At 39.2% G+C, this 20633-nt stretch overlaps 2 protein-coding genes across 5 annotated transcripts in view; both read left to right on the forward strand.

The window, feature by feature from the left end:
- Positions 1-7391, forward strand: part of znf532 (zinc finger protein 532) — a 29669-nt gene extending 22278 nt beyond the window's left edge. For 3 of the 4 annotated variants that reach the window (XM_057818838.1, XM_057818837.1, XM_057818839.1), the window contains one exon: positions 27-7390. In XM_057818838.1, coding sequence (XP_057674821.1) covers positions 27-521 — 495 coding nt within the window. In that variant the 3' untranslated portion in view covers positions 522-7390. Of the gene's footprint in view, positions 1-26 lie in introns of all 4 variants that reach the window. The other variant, XM_057818840.1, reaches the window with a different exon arrangement.
- A 1345-nt stretch (positions 7392-8736) lies between these two features.
- Positions 8737-19256, forward strand: oacyl (O-acyltransferase like). The gene is made up of 15 exons (XM_057818854.1): positions 8737-8965; positions 9090-9223; positions 9303-9381; positions 10359-10494; positions 12026-12222; positions 14798-15010; positions 15088-15190; positions 15350-15451; positions 15520-15685; positions 15765-15844; positions 15920-16030; positions 16153-16276; positions 16368-16554; positions 18918-19060; positions 19134-19256. The coding sequence occupies exons 1-15, from the start codon at positions 8815-8817 to the stop codon at positions 19254-19256; spliced, it is 2049 nt and encodes a 682-aa protein (XP_057674837.1). The 5' UTR covers positions 8737-8814.
- Positions 19257-20633: the final 1377 nt, after the last annotated feature.

Raw genomic sequence — 20633 nt, forward strand, 5'->3', positions numbered from 1 at the left:
CCTATTATTTCTAATTTATTGCACAGAATGTCAGCCCCAAGAGAAAAACCGAAGAGGATGAGGGGTCTCCGGGGTTGAATGCCAGGAGTTTGGACATGCAGCCTTTGAAAAGGCTGAAGGTGAACATCCCTAAAGTTCATCGGTGCGCCGTTTGCGGCTATACCACAGAGGACGTCCCTGCCTTCCGCAAGCACATCCCCCAACACAAGTCAGACGGCTTGTCCTACCAATGCCAGGAGTGCGGCCTGTGCTACACTTCGCCCCGCTCCAAGGCCCGACACCTTTTTATCGTACACCGGCTGAAGGAGCAAGGTCTCAATCGATTCAGGGGTAAGGACGATGATGAAAACCAGAGGGAGAACCAAATCGACGTTGCGGTGGATAGCGATGATGGGGCGCCAAAGACCAAATGCAAAGTGTGCGGGAAGCTGTTTGAGACGGAGGGGAACCTGAACACGCACATGAGGACACATGGCATGGCATTTATCAAAGCCAAAAGACTCAATTCTGCAGAGAAATGAAACCATTCCACTATAACCAAAAGTGTATGTCTTATCTATTGAAATCAACTACGTACAAAATATTGCAATATTCATACAGTATATTCTATATGTAACGAGTGCACGCAGGTCCATTTTGTACTCCCAATGCCTTCAAGAGAGCGCACTGGCGGCTAAGGCTGGCGCTCTGGGCTTTTGGCCTAGCGGCTAAGTCAGCTCACTTGCCGAGCTGGACGCGCCATGCTGACCTGACCTGACCATGCGGCTCAACGCAGACATTGGTGCCGTGACCCGGATCGGCAGTGAAGGTTTCGGGGGTGAGCGTGAGAGGTGCGCGTAGGTCCGTTGTGTGTGTTGCATGTAAAACCTCCCTCCCGATGCCTTCAGGAGAGCGTGCTGGTGGCTCGAGCCGCTAGCCTGGGCTTTTGGACGCACCGTGCGCTGTGGGTACGAGATCTGACCTTATGTAACCGGTCCGGGTCACGCCACCAATGTAAACGGTGTTCTGCCAAAATATCCCACACTTGCGAAACGTCCTACCAAATTTGACACCCTAAGTACTACCATGCTTTCAGTTTGTACTAACAATGCCTGAAAGGGGAAGTGCAGAATTTTTGACATTAGGCTTAATCTTTGATTCACCTTAATTAGTTTTTAATTCTTCGGTTTAATTAGTCGGTGGAGTTGATTTCAACAAATTTTGTGCAGTTAGTTATTTATTTATTAGTGTCAGGGCGCCGGAGTGGCTATGCTAGCGCGAGTCAATTGGCCCGTCCTAGCATGCCAATAAAAAACAACATATGCACGCATTAAAATAACTGATGACCCATGCAATTAATAGTGCTGGCTATGTTTTCAGGATGATGTTATTAAAAAGATAACTGTAGTGTGAACAGCAACATTTCTAATCTATCAGCTCTGTGGGTAGGCTGCAGAGTGAAGTGATATTTTTCCACTGGTGTGTTTATGTCGTAGCCAGCAGCAAGTATCCACAGTTAGTATTGTTCCTTGTTCTTCATAATGAATTTGTGAAAACTCTCATTTGCCCATTTCTTACGTTTGTTTTCATAACCTTTAAATTCCCGTTTCACCGTCTTGCCATTCTTAAGTCAAGACTCCGTAGACTGATGCTGCATTCAAGCAGGTGGTAGGTCGGAGTTTTCCAACCTCCGACCAGGAAAAATATAACTGGAATGTCACTCGAACTAGGAGGCCCTAGTCGCGAAGTCAGAACAAAAAAGTACCCCGACTTCACGAGTTGCTTCAAATCAGACGTCACTCGACACTCGTCACTTACCCGTCGGAAAGCAGACTGTCAGTAGTAAAACTGAAGAAGGCAATTTACAGTGTAAGGCAGTTTACAGTGTGGTCTATTTACCTTTGCCGTCGTTTTTCCTCCACAATTTGATTGCTTGCAAAAAGCCATGTTTGCTAGAGCTCAACATGTCTTGATGGCCAAAATAAAAAACACTTGGAACGCTTTGAGGTCGCAACTAGTACCATCCCAGTGGGATAAGTCCGACTTCCCACCTCCCTCGAATGCAGGATGAGCACCAGTGGCCGAAGCGCTCCTCTCTAGTTTGCTGTGACATGGTTTTGGCCGCAAGGGTATTTTAAACAACGACCTGCATTGTGAATTTATTTGACTATGTTAGATCTGTTAATATAATTTTTTATTGGCATGCTAGGATTAGGGTGACCAAACGCCCTCTTTTGCCCGGACAAGTCCTACTTTCACGTAGTATCCTCGTGGTCCGGGCGGGTTTTATAAATTCATAAAAATGTCCGGTTTTTATGATTTTTCACAGGACCAATTTGAAAAAGAATCCCTCCGGCTGCTGGGTGGCAGCGCCTGCCTGCGATGACATGGCTCCTAATCGTAGGGAGGGAAGGCGTAGTTCTTCTTGTTTTTGTTGGCAGTTTACCCCTATCATGAGGCATTATCGCCATCTACTGGGTTGACGATTTGGCCACAACGCCTGAAGTTTTTTACGATAAATACGTATATAATGGAAACTGTTGACTTCTGTCGGAACTTTGACTGTAAAATCCCGTTTGATGTCGCATCGTTGCGCTGCCGATGATTGTAAACTTTTATAGCAAAGTTTGATTTTTGCCTCAGCTAGCTATCAGTAAGCTAAACCGCGCTAGGCATTATGGGAAACGTAGTTTTGAACTGCTACGTTTGGAAACATGCTGGTTGAATAGTTTGTCAGTTTATTTCGGTTTTTGTTTGTGTGCAATCGAAAACATTGAATGAGAATATCAATTGAATGGGAATAAAGATTTGTCAAGGACAATTGTCGTGATAGTAATTTATAAAAATGTTTAGTTGGCACATAGCCTACTGTGTGTAAGTGTATTGACTGAACTACATTTCTATGGGTCTGCATGATATATTATACATATATATATATATATATACACATATATATTAGGGGTGTCAAACGATTTAAATTTTTAATCGAGTTAATTACATCTTAAAAATTAATTAATCGTAATTAATCGCAATTAATTGCAATTCAAACCATCTATAAAATATGCCATATTTTTCTGTAAATTATTTTTGGAATGGAAAGATAAGACACAAGATGGATATATACATTCAACATATGGTACATAAGTACTGTATTTCTTTATTATAATAAATCAACAAGATGGCATTACCATTATTAACATTCTGTTAAAGCGATCCATGGATAGAAAGACTTGTAGTTATTAAAAGACAAGTTATAGAAATTTTATATCAAAACCCCTTTTCATGTTTTCGTTTGAATAAAATTTGTAAAATTTTCAATCAAAAAATAAAGTAGTAGCCCGCCATTGTTGATGTCAATAATTACTTACACAATGCTCATGGGTGCTGAAGCCTATAAAATCAGTCGCACCCAAGTGCTAGCAGAGGGCGGCAAAACTCCGAAAAATACAACAAGTACACCTTTCACTGTGCTCTCATTTTAATCTGTTTGAGCGGGGCATTTGTGCTTTAATTGCGTCAAATATTTTAACGGGATTAATTTAAAAAATTAATTATCGCTCGTCAAATATTTTAACGGGATTAATTTAAAAAATTAATTACCGATCGTTAACGCGATAATTTTGACAGACCTAATATATATATACATATATATATATATATATATATATATATGTTTTTTTAAAGACATTATTTATTTATTTATTTATTTCAAACTGCATTTTTCCATCCAGAGTGAGGGGGCACACTTTAAATATATTAAAGTGATATAGGCATCTTTGAGTGAACTTCGAGTAAAATTCAAGTATGTTGAGGCCGGGCTGAGTGTCCTCTTTTTTGGAAATCAAAATATATTCACCCTAGCTAGGATGCGACCATTGACTGGCGCTAGCTTAGCTACTCCGGAGCCCTGAAATTAATAACTAACAAACTGCACAGAATTTGTTGAAATCCACTCCACTGACAAATTCCGCTATGAAAATGTTTAAATGTTGTAATATCAAATAAAGGTGGTTAAAATACATTACGTGATTAATGTGGTCAACAGATAAACACTCTGCTTTAAAGCTACCACAAGAAAACAAAATGCTTAAAAGCTATCAGAGGAAAGCACACGCTAAATGTATTTTGAGGCAATGTAAAGGTTAAAAAAAAAAACCGAAAAAAGGTAGCGCACTGTACATTGGTTGGATGTCTCACGTGGTAGGAAGGAATTTCAGAACATCGTTCTGCATAGAGTTATCCGTCCCCCTGTTTCAAGTCACGGCGCATCTAGCTCGTAAGGCGAGCACGCTTAGCCGCTAGGCCAAAAGCCCAGGCTAGCAGCTGTAGGCACCAGCACGCTCTCTTGAAGGAATCAGGAGGGAGGTTTCACATTCAACGTACACAACAGACCTCCGTGCACCCATTACATATGTCCCGGTACTGTTCACACAGCACATCTAAAATGCTGTATCGAGAGTCACTTTTTGTTTTTAATTCAACAGAAATAGTTTTTGTACTACATTATTTCTAAAGACTTAATTTTTTTAAACAGAAGACCAATTTATTTTAAACGGTTTCCACTGTCGTGTTGAGCTATTGCTACATCTTGTACTGTATGATTGTAGTATCATTTAAATGTGATATTCTCCACATGAACACAGGTATTTTGAAATTCTGATATTTTCTACAATTCCACCTTTTGTCCCACTATTACCTTGCAGTTGCAATAACATACTCGCATATGGAAAATCTCACATTTATTATTTACTTACGTATTTTAAAATACCTGTGTACAAGTGGACTTAAAGTAGCATTTTGGTCAAACCCATTCTTGTTCGTTGCTACTTAGAGGAAATATAAACATGGCTATTACACTGAAAAACAGAGATAAACGAGATTTTTCCAACATGACTTGAAGTGTGTAATGGACAAACGTCAATAAGCTGTAGGGTAGAAGGAAGCTACTTTTAAAAGACTTTAGTCTCTCGCTGTGAAACTGCTTGTGAGAACTAGTCCGTGAGTTCTTAGAATGTCGTCTTGTTGCTGCTACTGTTGCTGCTGATTTGTATTTAGACAATGTGGATGCTTGAGGGGTGTTTTTGTCAATAAAAAGTGAAAGTAAAGAAAGATTATATTACCAACTTCTATCAAGGTTGTGGGAATTACTGTCTTTTAATTATTTGTTGAAGACAAATGGTAAATGGTGACACTATGGAGGATGGGTTTTTAGAGCAGGCACTCTCTCTGGTGGTCAGAGCTGAATTCTATTTTAAACATGAAGGGTTCAAATTCTTCTCAAATTTCACGCCAAAATTTTATTTTCAAATATGTATAGTGACCTCGTAATTTATGATACGCCTATATCATGATTACAAATAATAGTTAGAATTGTCTTATTTCTGCCACACATCAATTTCTGCGTATTACTCTTTTGGTACTTATTTTTATTCAGTAATTTATATTTAGCTGAGAATTTCAAAATGTATTATCATTAATATTACAATATGTTTCTTTATGTTGACGGTCTCGGTTTCAACAACACCGACTTAACATACAGTCTTTATTCAAGTTGAAAGACCTGAACATAGCCACTATCACCTATGATATACTGGAGCTTATTTATGGTACCGAATCCTATGCTAATGTATTGCACTAGAGTACAAGGGTTTCTACATTTATCAGGAAATCTCATTTAATTCTTTTTAATCCCGCATTAAACTAATTTAATGCAAGTGCAGAAAGCTTCACACACACAAATTGTAAGTAGAGTTGTCTGATAATGACTTTTTTTTTTTACTGATAACCTGATATTGTCCACCTCCAAATATCTGACACAGATATCAAACCTATACCAATATATACAGTCGTGGACTTAACATATTATGGCTAATTGTATTGTGATGCCCCACTGAATACTTTTACAATTATAAACGTAATAACTCCAAGATTTTCCAATAAACATTCTGGGAATGTTCAACTGAAGTAATTCAAAAAGTGCCTATTCAGTATTGCACCACTATATTTATTGTTGAAATCAAAATAATACATAATCAGTTTTTTGGGGATGAAGTGCACGTGAAAACCGCCAATTAGGCACTGCCATATCACATATTCCTCAAAAAATGCTTCAGGCACGCAGCTTCAGTACAGTGAATGAGGTATGTAATGAGTTCATACAGTAATTCATTATTATTATTATTAGGGCTGCAGCTATCGATTATTTTAGTAGTCGATTAATCGATGAACCATTAGTTCGAATAATCGAGTAATCGGATAAGGAACAAGAAAATTTAAATTACCTGGGCTGAGCCTCAAATGGTATTAAAAATAAATAAATGAGGACCTACGTACAACAAAAACTTACATAGCAAAAGTCCGCTAGTTTAAATGCTATAAAATGCTGTATGTTTGTATACTGTATGTATATGTAAAATGTTTTTACAATGCTCTTAACAAATGGTTCAGACACATTCCCACAAAAATAGGCTAAAAATACCTTTAAACTGAATAACGAATGCATTAAAAAAAAAAAAAATTAGCTCAAACAGGGAGCACCTGGATTCAGCCATGTGAAATGAGGCAAACTAGAAGGCAGAGTATCCACCCAAATCAATAAAACTAAATGCAAACACTTTTAAAATAAACCATTACAACGCCACTTAAATTTAACGAATACTCGGATCAGCAAAATTTTATCTTCTTTAATCTTTTTTTCTAATCGAATACTCGAGTTAATCAATTAATCGTTGCAGCACTAATTATTATTATTCATTATTTATGTTTCATTCATTTATTCATTTAATTTTTGCACCGGGAATGCAAATGGTCTACTTACACAACAAATCCAAAGAATCTTAGTTTTTTTTACATAATTTTTGTTCCTCGAACATTTAGTCAAATGCTTTTTAAGGCCTGAATTTTGACAAATTCTATTAAATGACTTTTAATACTTTTTAATGACTCGCATAAACCCCGAGTACACTGGAAAACGTAACTCCTGGTAACCAAACCAAGCGCTAGATGTTGAGCTTCGAACTTTTAGCTCAGCCGTTTACTCAAACGGCAACCTGGTTAGCAACTTGTTTAGGCGATTGATCCAGACCAGTATTACATTAACTCAGGAGTAGATTCACAAGCACAACAAATATTTCGAAACAATAACTAAAGCAACTCATGCCCAGACAGCAAAATATAACTGGAGCGGACATAGGCCAGATGTACAGCAAATTTCGGCCAGATTTGTATCAAAACTGTTTTTAGTATTTAATTTGGGGTCACTTTTGTTCAATGTATCATACTGTATTATGTTTGTGTTGCAAATTCAAATTTTCTATTAAAAGCAATCATTACAACACACATTGTTTTTTTTTTTTATACCATTTAATAATGCTAACTTATTAATGCACCATAACAATACACTGCTTTTTCACCAAATATTTTAATTGGAACAAGCAACTCCACATTAAAGTCAGAGGCAAACTGGCAGTGGTAAAAAGAGTTCATTGACGATGAGAGGGAGTGGCAGATAGTGTCCGAAGAATCTGGTGGGCAGTTTGGTGAGAGAAAATGTTAACGGGCAGGCAGGCATTCTGGCAGGCAAGCAGTACAGAATCTGGGGGGGACAAAAATGAGCTCAGTATCAGGACTACAAGATTTTTTGTGAGCTGAAAGTCACATCAGTCAGTTGTTGATCTGGCGATGATGTGAGGCCAAGGATCGGTTTAAGTAAGCTGTTGACGATGATCAGCGGCACCTGGTCCCAGGCTCACCCATCTGTGCAATCAAGGCAGTGGCACAAAAACACAAACACAAGGAGGAGGGGCTCAGTTTGAATAATAGTATTCAAACATATAAATATTTACATCAATATAGTGCAAATGCCTTCTCCCTCCATATGTTGTTATGCAACAAATTTTGAAGTACTTAACTTGCAGACATGGCAGGTCACTTGAATACACCGGACATTTTATTAACGCTTGGTTGAATAACATTTTTAACAGTCAAGTAGTGACTTCAAAACGCGATTATGACTTTGAATAAAGCACTTACTATACAAATTTGCTGTCCGCTGATGTGTCGTGACTCCTGCGTGCTCCTCTGTTTAGTTGCCTTTCAGGTGCACGCTGACAGTGACGTCACACATCGACCGTGAAATTTTTTATTTTGAGCGCGTACGGTCTGCACAGTCCGCCCTGGAACAGTGAGTAACCTATCATTTGATGTCATAGTGCTGATCCGGGCAGCATCTGGCGCACTGACGTTAAGCGGGCGTTATTGCTATGCAGATCTGGTGAGCTGTGGCTGGATCCGGCACGCAGTCGCTGGCTATCGGGGTATATGTCGGTCTTAATTACTCTGCAAAAATGAGTGTCTACAAAAGTTTCTTGACTATATGTTCACAACTGTTAAAGATCTTAAGTGGAGACAGTTGTAAACCGCCGAACCGCATTACTTAAATTTCTGAGAAATCCCTTTCCTACTACTTTATAGTAAAGCATGTAGCATCCATATTAACGTTAGTCACCAAATGTGGTTCCATGTGAAGGGCAACTTACAGGAAAACATGGCTACAGTAATTAAAAGTACATTGGCACCACGCCTATTAAGATAGACCAGTAATGCTTAGGAAATTAAGCAACTGTCATCTTTTGCGATGCTAAGGTGTTAATCGTGTTGATCCCTCAATGACGTACAGACACTCCAGATCCTTCCTCTCAACGTCCCACGCAACCGAATCCTTTGTGCACCTGACCTGGAAAAGCAGGTGTGGATGTGTCACATTAGCTAAGGTAGCTCTTGAATCCCCCCCACTTTAAATACGCAGCCCTGTAAAAAGATGTAGCTACTTCTATAATGGCCCTTGGTTGGGTAAGTTTGTTTCTTTTAGCAGGTTTACAAGTAAAGACAACACAGTCGTTGGCCGTGTCCAAAAAATGTGCGATGGATACCAATACTTTCCTGTCGGAAATGAACCAGGACAAGCCCCAAGAATACGCAGTACTCAGTAAGTAGTGTTTTTGGCTCATTTCATTAGTGACTGTGATTTTTTTCCCCATTCTTTCCCAGATTTATAATGTATACTGTTATGTATGTTATCTTTTTTTTTTTTTTTTTTTTTTTAATCGCAGTGTATGATGCTTTTGGGAAACAGGGTAGCAATGTTGAAGGCGGTAATGCCAACCGGCCTGGTCTGCTGCAGCAGTGTCGCTCTGCCCACAGTCCTTCCTTCAGTGGACAGTACTGCCAAGTGTTCCTCAAGCAAGTCAGGGCAAATAATGCAGATTACAGAAAATAAAAAGATCAAGGATGAATTAAAGAGACCATTTTCATTTCATTCGCAGGGAAAAATCCAGTACTTTGTGGGCATCTGTGTCCCAGACTCTTGTGATGAAGAGGAGGTGCAAACAATGGTGCTCTACGGTCAGTTCATTGAAAGCCACCGTGTTCTGTATTCATAACTATGATCAAGGGCGTAGGTTTGCATAGGAACGGTAGGCACATAACACCACTTTTCAAGATGCTCAAATTGTCCCTACCAACTTGTAACAACCTTATATGCATTATAAAATGAGTCCAGTTATATAGGTAATTTCCCATATGTTATAAGGATAGAATTGCCCCTGCCATTTTTAAGTGAATTATTTTCATTATGTTCATACTTATATTTACCCCTTTTCACATGCTGAATCCGCCGGTCCATTACCCCCCACCCCTCAGACGCACGTTTGTTTAGCTGATGACTTGACCCACCCCCAACACACATACGTACGCTCACACTCACACGGCAATATTAGGTTTTTTTGGGCCAGCAGCAGCCACTGTAAGTAATTTAAAAAGACGGAAATGTTGTGGAGGTGGGAAACACAACACTAATTTTGCTACTGAAAGTCCGACCTGCATCTGAGTTAGCATAACATTAAACTGCCAACCAACTAACCTGCGAAACTCGAGTAGGAAGCTGCTAAGAAAGAAGTGTCCATCTATTTGTGTTTTCTACTGTTACCTTATATTAAACTGTGAGAAATGTAGTGAACTCTGCTGGAAACTATAGAACCAGAAAATGTGAGCAAGAAGCTGCTTAGAGAGAGAAGGGTGCTGCATAACCTCATATACACACATAATTAATGCCGTGAGCTACCCACACTAGCGTTGTGATCGACTGGTCAATCGTGATCGAAGTAATGATCACCCCAGATTTAGCATATCAATTAATTAGGTTAATATTTGTGAGAAATGTAGCCCTGACCCCCGTTCACCCAATCTGTTTGGTCTTATTAATGTCCCATCCCGAGCAAAAAGTGTATATGCAGGTTATGCTGTTATACAGTATCATCCCTACCAATGTTGAGACCAAACCTACGCCCTTGACTTTGATGCATTTATTTTCTCTTTCATAGATACATTTAAAATTGGACACACCTCACTCATCGCGCCATTACCCTCGATTCTGGTTAATGAATCCACTCAGGAGATGTTTATGACTCACTGCTTGTCAGATACTGTTAGCCCCAATGCATCGGATATCACCTGCATGTAAGAGCAATTTATTTATTTATCTTATCTAAAGGAAAAAAGTGACGCTTACCATTGAAATAAAGATGGAAATGATAGAAAAATATGAGCGTGGCGTGCGACAATAAGGCTGTAAAATGTCTATGATTTTGACGGTCCTCCGACGACCTCCGCTCGCCAGTCTTTATTAGTGAAGGTGACAATTATTCTTGTGGTAACATCGCCAAAGAAATTCCCAGCTTCGTCAGGTTTTTAACAGGGCTTTCATAATTATCGCGTTAACGGGCTGTAATTCATTTTTAAAAATTAATCACATTAAAATATTTGATGCATTTAACGCGCATGCCCCGCTCAAACAGAGTAAAATGACAGCATAGTGTTATGTCCACTTGTTACTTGTGTTTTTTGGTGTTTTGTCACCCTCTGCTGGCGCTTGGGTGCGACTGATTTTATGGGTTTCAGCATCATGAGCATTGTGTAATTATTGACATCAACGATGGCGAGCTACTAGTTTATTTTTTGATTGAAAATGTTACAAATTTTATCAAAACGAAAACATTAAGAGGGGTTTTAATATAAAATTTCTATAACTTGTACTAACATTTATCTTTTAAGAACTACAAGTCTTTCTATCCATGGATCGCTTTAACAGAATGTTAATAATGTTCATGCCATCTTGTTGATTTATTGTTATAATAAACAAATACAGTACTTATGTACAGTATGTCGAATGTATATATCCGTCCTATCTTTCCATTCCAACAATAATTTACAGAAAAATATGGCATATTTTTTAGATGGTTTGAATTGCGATTAATTACGATTAATTAATTTTTAAGCTGTGATTAACTCAATTAAAAAATTGAATCGTTTGACAGCCCTAGTTTTTAATCACAGTATTTCAGAACTTGTGCAACACAACACACCTACTGTCCGCCGCAGTTGACGCCAACAACAAATCATTAGAAGAGAAAGTTAAATCTCTACTGCACCTTTCTCACTCTATTACGTTAGCCACGCGATGCGTTTAGGTACAGCACGCAAAACATGTCCGCCACATTAGCCCATTTTTGGGCTGTGGAACAAATTAATGGAACTACAGTATAATGTATTCTTATTGGAAAATCCTGCTCGAAATACGAACATTTTGACTTTCAAACAAGGTCCTGGAACGGATTAACTTCGTATGTAGAGGTATTTCTGTATTTATTTATACAAAATGTTGATGATGCATGCTCACTTGAATGTAAAGTAACTGCTATCATGGCTTGGTCAGACACTGCTTCACTCACTCTCTGCCAGTCATGGCGCGAGACGCCACCCTTCCCACTTCAAATGGATTGGACGTCGACTAGTGATGTCATTTAAATTCACAGAAAAAGAATTAACGGTTTGGTAGAGCGACCACCAGGGGGTCACTAAATCTTGAAAAATATATTGCACAGTGTCAACATGCTATTTCTTAGTAATCGCCGACACCGATGACATCATTTTAGTGTCTTATCGGTACTGCAACACTACTTTTCACCTTAATCGAACCTTTCTATTGTAGGTTAGTATGTTTCACGATGCTGGCTTTGCCACTCGTCGCTACCCTGATCTCAGCAGCAATGAGGTGGCAACGTAATCAAGATGTGAAGCCAACAACAGAGTCCCCCTGTTTAAACGCTGGCCTCAACCAGTACGGCACGCTAAAGACGAACGGTTCAATGGGTGGTGAAGCAAATGGTGGTATGACAGAGGCAACAAGTAAGTACAACGACTGCACTCTCCACATTCAGGATACTTAAGAAGTCCTATACATAGGCCCAAAGGAAGCTTTAGTCAAATTCCAAGATTCTGATGTCCAGAACAAATTTAAATACACTCATTCGGGTATCTCCTGAAGTTAACCCACAGCCAACGACTAAGCCAGCAAACACAAACTAGTTAACCACACGTTTTGGGCAGAAAACGGACGAAAACCAAAAAGTGTGCAACAGGCCCTAGACTAGTCTAGTGCATTAACTTCTGCATAGGCGGATCTAATATTCAGGCGAAGTAGGCGATCGCCTTAGGCCCCCAACCAGTAGGGGGCCCTCAACCAGCTGCCCTTGCCCCAACGAGCTAGGGCTTGGGCCATCGGAGCCAGCAGCACCCCCCCCTATTCGTCATGTATAATTATGTCAGCATACCAAACAAATAACAAAACAAAAAGAAAGCCATTTGAATGCTGCAGTTATATAATCTTTCCCCCACACACACACTACAATGGACTGTTCCACGACGACTGACTGAGTATCTGAGTAGCGCCATTTAGCTTCGCTTAGCTCCGTTTAGCATCGCTTAGCTGTTCGTGAGCTTCACTTAGCTCTCCCGCGTTTTTCACGCCATTAAGCTCGCTATTTTTACAGCTTACTTGCTACTTTGCACGTCGGCTATCGTTTATTTCGAACATGAGCGAACGTGCTCTCCATGAGAGCCAAAGTGCAGTGAGGCAGAAGTTAAGAACAGGCCGCTAATGCCTCTTTTAACTATCTTCTTTTTCACACTGAACATAAAATACAAGACAGCACACCCTGTGGCTAAACAATGCAGTACAGTTCCGATCAGTCATACAATAACACTCAACAGCTGGTTAATCGCATTTGCTAATGAAAAAAAAATCTATTAGTGACACCACAGGCAATGACGAAGAATGTTTTTTTCACGGAGTGTAAAGCTTTCGGTTTGCGGTTTAGCGAATGTACCTCATTCATGAACATTTCAAAATAAAAGCACGTCATGTTCGTCATATAAATTACGGTTTCTGGAGTTAATCCCACATACTTCAGAATTAATATTATAATATGTAGAGTAAATACTACAGAATACAGATTCTACACTAAGAACAGTTTTTAAATGACACTCTTTATGACAAATATGATTGGCAATGAATAATTATTATAATTATTATACTATTATTACATATACAGTGGTACCTCTACATACGAAGTTAATCCGTTCCAGGACCTTGTTTGTAAGTCGAAATGGTCGTATGTCGAGCAGGATTTTCCAATAGGAATACATTATAATTCCATTAATTCGTTCCACAGCTCAAAAACCTACATTAAATCTCTAATAAATACTGCTGGTACTATTACAAATTGCAATTACACATAGCAAAACAAATAAATTATAAATAAAAATCGGAATAATATAACAAAAATAATAAAAATAATTCCTGTATTAATGTAATGAATCGGGTTATAATGTGGCGGACGTTTTATGTGCTACCTGAACGCACCGCGGGGCTGACGTGCCAGAGACAGAGAGCGGTGAGCTTGGGAGTTTCACTTTCACTTTTAATGTTTTCTTGAGAACACCATCAATTGCAGCACACAGTAGGTGTTTTGTCTTGAATAAGTTGTGAAATAAATGATAAAAACGTGGCGAATCTGGCAATTTATATGGAGATGTTACCACAATAAGAATTGACAGCTTAATTTATAAAGACTGGCGAACGATGGTCGGAGGAGGACTGTGGAGATTTATTGTTTAGCCATTTCACGGATGCCCAGCCCACGCTCATATTGTTCTATAATTTGCATTTTCATTTAGAAGGTAAGCGTCAACTTTTTCCTTGTTTCACCACCTGTACCAACCTTTTTTTGAAACCTGTGTCGATTTGTCACACAAGAAAATCCGCCGTGCATTCGTCTGCGGTGCTGCCATGTCGTCGTATTTCCAGTTTTTCGTCGGATGTAGAAACAAATGGCGAGTCAAATTTTACGTCGGATGTCGAAAAGATCGTGTGTCGAAGCGATCGTATGTCGAGGTACCACTGTATTAGTATACTATAATAATATTGCTATAACTTTTTTTTTGAGAATTGTTTTGAATAATGTTGGAAAGGCAAAGTCAATTTTCTGAATCTGTTTACTTTCCATTCTTTTGCACTACTAAATGCTACCAGCATTTAACCTCATTGTTCATTTGTGATTAACTATTGTTATTTACATGATTATTTGTACTTTAATAAAGAATTTAAGTGTTCCAAAATGGTTTTGTGAATTAATAAGCGTCAACAAAAATGTCATTGTTAAATTAGTAAAAAAAAAAAAAAAAAAGAAAATTATTTGATTAGTCGACTCATCGTAAAACTAGTCGGCTGACTAATCAGGAGAAAATTTGTCGTTTTGGACAGCCCTAGTCTACCGGAACATATTTCCTCCACACCCTTCTCACTTTTTTAGCCCCTGACCCATGAAGAGGGCCCCTGGATATGTTCGCCTTAGGCCCCAAAATTGCCAAGACCGCCACTGAACTTATGTACAGGTGCTTCAACGGGTCATGTTTCCCACAGACATCAACAGAAATGGATCTTGGTATTTTCCCAAAAGCTGCATATATCAGTGCCTTCAAGCCTTTTCCCTCCAAACGACCAGCAGAGGTATCTTTAGCACTTCCTCAGGTTTCCCCTCAACCGGCTACTCTTCCTTGAATGGCATCCGCATCCTCAGCCTGTTATGGATCATATGCGGACATTCTGCGCAATTCCCTGTGATAAACAACCTGGGTAAGTCTGTGCTAAATCTTGAGTTACAGGGCTCATAGTTCCGGTTTCGATTTTTTAAATGACGTTATCATTCCCAGATAACTACAAAGACTGGAAGAAAACAGTCGAACGAAGCCCTCTGTATGTGCTTTCTCTCAGTGGACCTGTTTTTCTGGCTGTAGACACCTTTCTCCTCTTGGGGTGAGACTAGAGTTGCATTCCAGTAAACTGAAACGTCAGAAATTGTGAATTTATGAGAAGTCGTAGAGCCTTCTTAAGAATGGCAAATCATCATAATCTAAGTGTGTTTTTTTACTAACTCCCTAATCAATGCAACACCAAAACGTTTTTGTCTTTCAGTGGTCTACTAAGCGCCAGGTCTCTACTAGGTTCCATCCAAAGGGCTGGCGACAAGTTGACTCCGGGTCTTTTGATGGTCTTCCTCTTCAAGAGGTTCAAAAGGTTATCTCTCAATGCTGCGTTTGAAATCGTTGCGGAAAGAGAACGTGAACAGTTTTTCTCCGTGACAGGATCCAGCCACTGCACATCTTTGTTATGTGTCTGACTGTTGGCTTTATCTCGCTGGTCCGCTCTGGTCCTTACTGGTTTCCATTTATAGACAACTTGATGGATTGTAAGACATACTGGTGGGCGAACTTGCTTCTGATTAGCAATCTACTCCCAGTTCATGAGATAGTAAGGTCGAACAGTAACTCCTAAAGGTTCACATTTTTATCTTGAAACAGTTGTTTATAAGAACCCAACCTCTCTGTAGTGTGTGCCTTGGACGTGGTACCTGTCTTTGGACTTCCAGTGTTACGCCACCACTCCCCTACTGGTTTACTTATACAGATTGTATGTCCAAATCTCTTTAATTCAGGATTCTAGGATAACAACAGCACCTAACCAATCTTCTGGATCCTCCACCAGAAATAGAAGTATCTTTGCAGCCGTGGCAGGAGGCCTCCTGTTGATGACTACGTTTGCTGCCTCTCTGGTAACAGGACTCCTGCAGCTCCCTGTCTTCCAGCCATCTACGCTGTAAGCCTCAGTGACGGCTATTCGGTTCTGATGATTTGGAGTCAAGTGCATGTAAAAGTCATACTTACTGATTACCGATAATGCTACACTAAAAAGAAAAAGACGATATTTTTGCTTTCCAGGACATCAGAGAATTATGTTCTTTATTATTATGTGAAGCCTCACACAAGATATGGACCATTTTTAATAGGAATATTAACCGGTATATACCTGACAACTAAAAAAGGTCAGCTCCTAAAACATAAGGTTAGATCCATCCACAATAATATTAAATGTCAATTCCACTTAGCGTCATTGTTTTTGCCATCACACCCACGTATTTGTGTTTGTTCTTCAGTGGCAGGCGGTGCTCGGTTGGTTGTGCTGTTTGTCAATCTTGGCAGTGTTGATAGGAGTGGCCTACGCTCTTCGTGGAATCCCAGTGCAACCATCCGTGACACATGCGCTTTACCAGGGACTGCACAGACCCATCTGGGCTCTGATGGTCACCTGGATCATCCTAGCCTGCGAGGAGGGCTATGGAGGTAAAAGAATAATACAGAAGCTACTTTGTGTGCTTGTGAAGGAAAAACCATGTGCAATTAAAGAAAAAAATCATGATAAGAAAAAGGAAATTACAAAAAAACATATACAGGGAGTTCTCAAGTTAGGAAGACCTACGCTGGCAACCTAACTTGAATTTCTCGGATTTCACCATTAAGGTCGAAAGTCGTCATGTTGCAATGCGTGGAGTGTTTTAAATGCTGTCCCTAAACGCACTGCATGACTGACTGGAGAGAGAGATTAGGGGTGAGATAAGGTTTTTTTGGTGTCATCTTTGTTGTCATCGGCTACAGCGAGAGGTGGGTAGAGTGGTCAAACATTTTACTCAAGGAAGAGTAGCGTTACTTCAAAATATTACTTAAGTAAAAGTAGTCGTCCAAAAATGTACTTTTAATGTTTTAAAAGTATTTGGTAAAAAGAATACTTAAGTTAGGATTAACATAGTGAGTAACTGCTTAGATTTTTTTTTTTTTTTTTTAAACAATGGTATTTTAATCTGGCCACAAAGTTATCTAGATTAACTTTTGTTATAATAATACTGTACAATAACCCATTATGTAACCACATTAAGCCAAAGAAATACACACACACACAAAAAAAAAATCATTGAATTCCAATGACAGAAAAAATGAAGCGCTCTATAAATCAAATACTTCATTTTTTACGGTGCTTTAAAGAGACCACATGATTGAACAGGCCGGGGTGAACATAGAACGGCAAGCTTGCGTCTGATTGGTATAATGGGTTCATGTGATTATTGTTTCGACTTCTCGTTGGTGAAATTGGTAGGGCAACTCTTGGCATCGCTAGCAAAAATAAAAAATACATGAATCTACTGTAATATGTGGAATAAAGAGAAAAGATGCAACAACTCTTGTGTAGCCCAAAGCTGTGGAGTAATAGTAGTGTTTTTTCTTCACAAATCTACTCAAGTAAAAAGTATGGCTTAGTAAAACTTCTCTTACAAGTACATTTTTCTCAAAAAGTTCCTCAAGTAAATGTAACGGAGTAGATGTAACGTGTTAGCACACCTCTAACTACAGCTCGTGTTCCGTGCTTTCGGCTGCAAGTAAACCATTGAAAACTCTAACGAAGTTGCCATTGTTCTTGTAGACGCCACACTACATTAAAACAAAAAAATAAGATGTACTTACCATTACTGATGAGAGGTGAATAGAGAAGGAGAACGCAGCATATCTTTACCAGTCTGTCCTTTTTACGATTTTTCATGAAGTTAAGCTTCGTTTCCATGGTAAATGCAAAGAACCATCTATCTTCTTTGGGGTCATAATGTGAAAAAAGGAGGACAAAAAAAGGCAAAGTTACACCCGGATAGATAAAAAGATACACACAGACAAGTACAAAGCGAAACACTGGCGCTGGGGACTAAATGGCGGACAAGGCATGGGTCAAACGTCGAAAAGTCTTGGGTCAAGGACATAAGATCGTAACCCGAGAACTCCCTGTATATACATATCATGTGGCTATCTAACTAGATCGCTTGCTAGCTAGCTAGATACATGATATACTGCATACAGAGTATAGGCCTATGTTTTTATTATCTATCTATCTATCTATCTATCTATCTATCTTATTGGCCCGAATATAAGACAGTGTTTTTTGCATTGAAATAAGACTGAAAAAGAGGGCGTCGTCTTATATTTGCGGTCTACACATTATACCCATTCACGACGCTAGATGGTGCCAGATATCATTGAAGCGATGTTCTGTTGACAGATCTCAACTACTCTCCCCATTCACGACGCTAGATGGCACCAAATATCATTGAAGCGATGTTCTGTCATGACAGATCTCAGCTCCTCTAAAGTTTAACCAGTTTGCATTATTTTATTGCAATGTTTTTCCTTATTCAGATTTGTTTCAAGACTACAGTTATACTTCCCTTTGATGGTCAATGCAGTTATTGCAATTTTGTTGTTTTATCACAATAGATCGGTTTATTTACATTTCAAAAACCAGAAGCCATTCATTTACCAATGTGATTGCACTTTAGTTTACATATTTAAATGTTCAGTTATTAAGATTTGAATGAGGCAAAATAACATGCTTTTTCTCTTAAATATATTGTTATAATCATTTGTTTCGAATGTACTGTAATTATTTCCTGTACAAAAATTAATTTGGTGTTCAAAAAGTCTTTTTTCAAACTTGAGTCTTGAAAAAGAGGGGGTCGTCTTATAATCAGGGCCGTCTTATATTCAGGCCAATATGCTATCTATCTATCTATCTAGCTAGAGGTTATCTCTCAATGCTGCGTTTAAATAGCTGGGTAACTAGAGAGCAGATAGACATATAATACAGATTAATCTTTCTCTTTCTGTAGGCTTCATCAATAGCTTCTTGTCACTCTCTATGTGGGTGCCACTGACCAGAATCAGTTTCGCCTGTTATTTGATACATCCTGTTTTCATTCTGGTCTACATCGGACTGCAAGAGACGCCCATCCACTACACAGACATCAACTTTGTGAGCTCTCGGCTACTGTATTAGTGTATTAGTCGATGCGGTACTGTATTTATGTAAGATGGGACTCTTTTAGATGTACCTGTTCCTCGGCCATGTGGTGCTCACGCTGGGGACAAGCGTGGTCTTGACGGTGCTGATCGAGAAGCCTTACGTTCTTCTCAAATGGAAATGGGAAGACGAGCCGGTTCAACACTGATTTAATCCGTGCGTTGACTTTGTGACGTTAGTCGAGTAAGCTTTGAACATTTCTGGCATACTCCAAATAAACAATCTATTTTTTCGTGCAACGTTGTTTTTGTTGGTTGGTTGGGTGTGTCAACAGGATTACAAAAACATAGCAACTCAATCTATTGGCAAGCTTGGGATTTGATTGATGCATTTTCTCACTTCTCACTTTCAAATAACTTAATATGATTTAATGACTACACTTTTTTTATCTACTGGAGTATTTCCGTTACATCAAAATCAGACGTTTATCTCCGTCAATGGCAGTCAATGAGGTAACCAACGGTCTAGAATAGCTGGACCTTGGCTGTGGCCTTTCCCCTTGAAGTTAACGTGGCAGTAATTCCTACGAGATTTACTGCTGTAATCCAATTGAGCATGTCGGCATCTCTGATTTGTTCACTGCATCTTCCATGACAGTGAGTCACAAGTGGTACATAACGTCCATTCTCATTGCTTACGTAAATCCCTTTTAAACTGTTAGCAGCTCCTAACTACCAAACATGGCTGGCTTCTTTTTACAACATTGTGATGCAGATACTGTCATATCTTACTAACTCGTTAGCTGCTATTGACAGCTGTGGACGTCCAATCCAGTTTGAAATTGTGTAATAAAGGCATAGTTACATATGTATTACTACTGTATATATTAACAACTCAAGATTTGGGAAAAAAATACTTATTGAGGACATTACATTTTGAAAGAATACTTAATACATGACTTCAAGTTAAGCAACAACTAACTCTTTATAGCGTACTGATTTTGACTGATTAGTTGCCATTGAACTAATGTTCATTCGCCCATCCCAGTCAAAAAGGATTGGACATGTAGCGCCGCTAATGCCTTGAAAGATGAGCATTTACAGCCAGTTCTCCCAGTTTAAATGAATTGAACATCTATAATTGTGATTGGCAGCCACTGAGTTAAGGTGCCTCTCCTATACTGCGTCATAACAAATACTCGGCAGTGACGAACATGTTGGACATGCGCATCACTTACCTCAGATCCCCAGAGTCTCATCAGGAGGGCAGATGGCAGGCCGTACAACAACACGATGTAAAAATACATCATCGTGTTGTAAGTGGACACTTGTGTCACTCTGCCTCATCAAGTGCGTGAGTCCAATCTAACACGTCACAACAACATAGTGCACGGGGTGTAATGTGTCCGTACGGGCCTCGCTAGAAAACTTTTAGCGTCTATTTTTGATCGACGTTCCCATTCATAGAGCGGCCAGACAGATTCGGTGAAGTTTACTTGTGATCTTCAACCAACACGACTGTGCCCCAACTACTGTTATACAGTATTAATATTTCACCTTGATATCAATACTAGGGGTGCACGATA

Source organism: Corythoichthys intestinalis, chromosome 17 (genome assembly GCF_030265065.1).
Source record: "Corythoichthys intestinalis isolate RoL2023-P3 chromosome 17, ASM3026506v1, whole genome shotgun sequence".
In the NCBI taxonomy this organism is placed as follows: Eukaryota; Metazoa; Chordata; class Actinopteri; order Syngnathiformes; family Syngnathidae; genus Corythoichthys; species Corythoichthys intestinalis.

Bases quoted from the DNA above. Each gene is read 5' to 3' on its own strand.
- oacyl (XM_057818854.1), top strand. From the start codon at position 8,815: ATGGCCCTTGGTTGGGTAAGTTTGTTTCTTTTAGCAGGTTTACAAGTA. The intron at 9,224-9,302 runs GTCAGGGCAAAT...TTTCATTCGCAG, and splicing joins GCCAAGTGTTCCTCAAGCAA to GGAAAAATCCAGTACTTTGT. The intron at 15,845-15,919 runs GTATGTCCAAAT...ATCCTCCACCAG, and splicing joins CTGGTTTACTTATACAGATT to AAATAGAAGTATCTTTGCAG.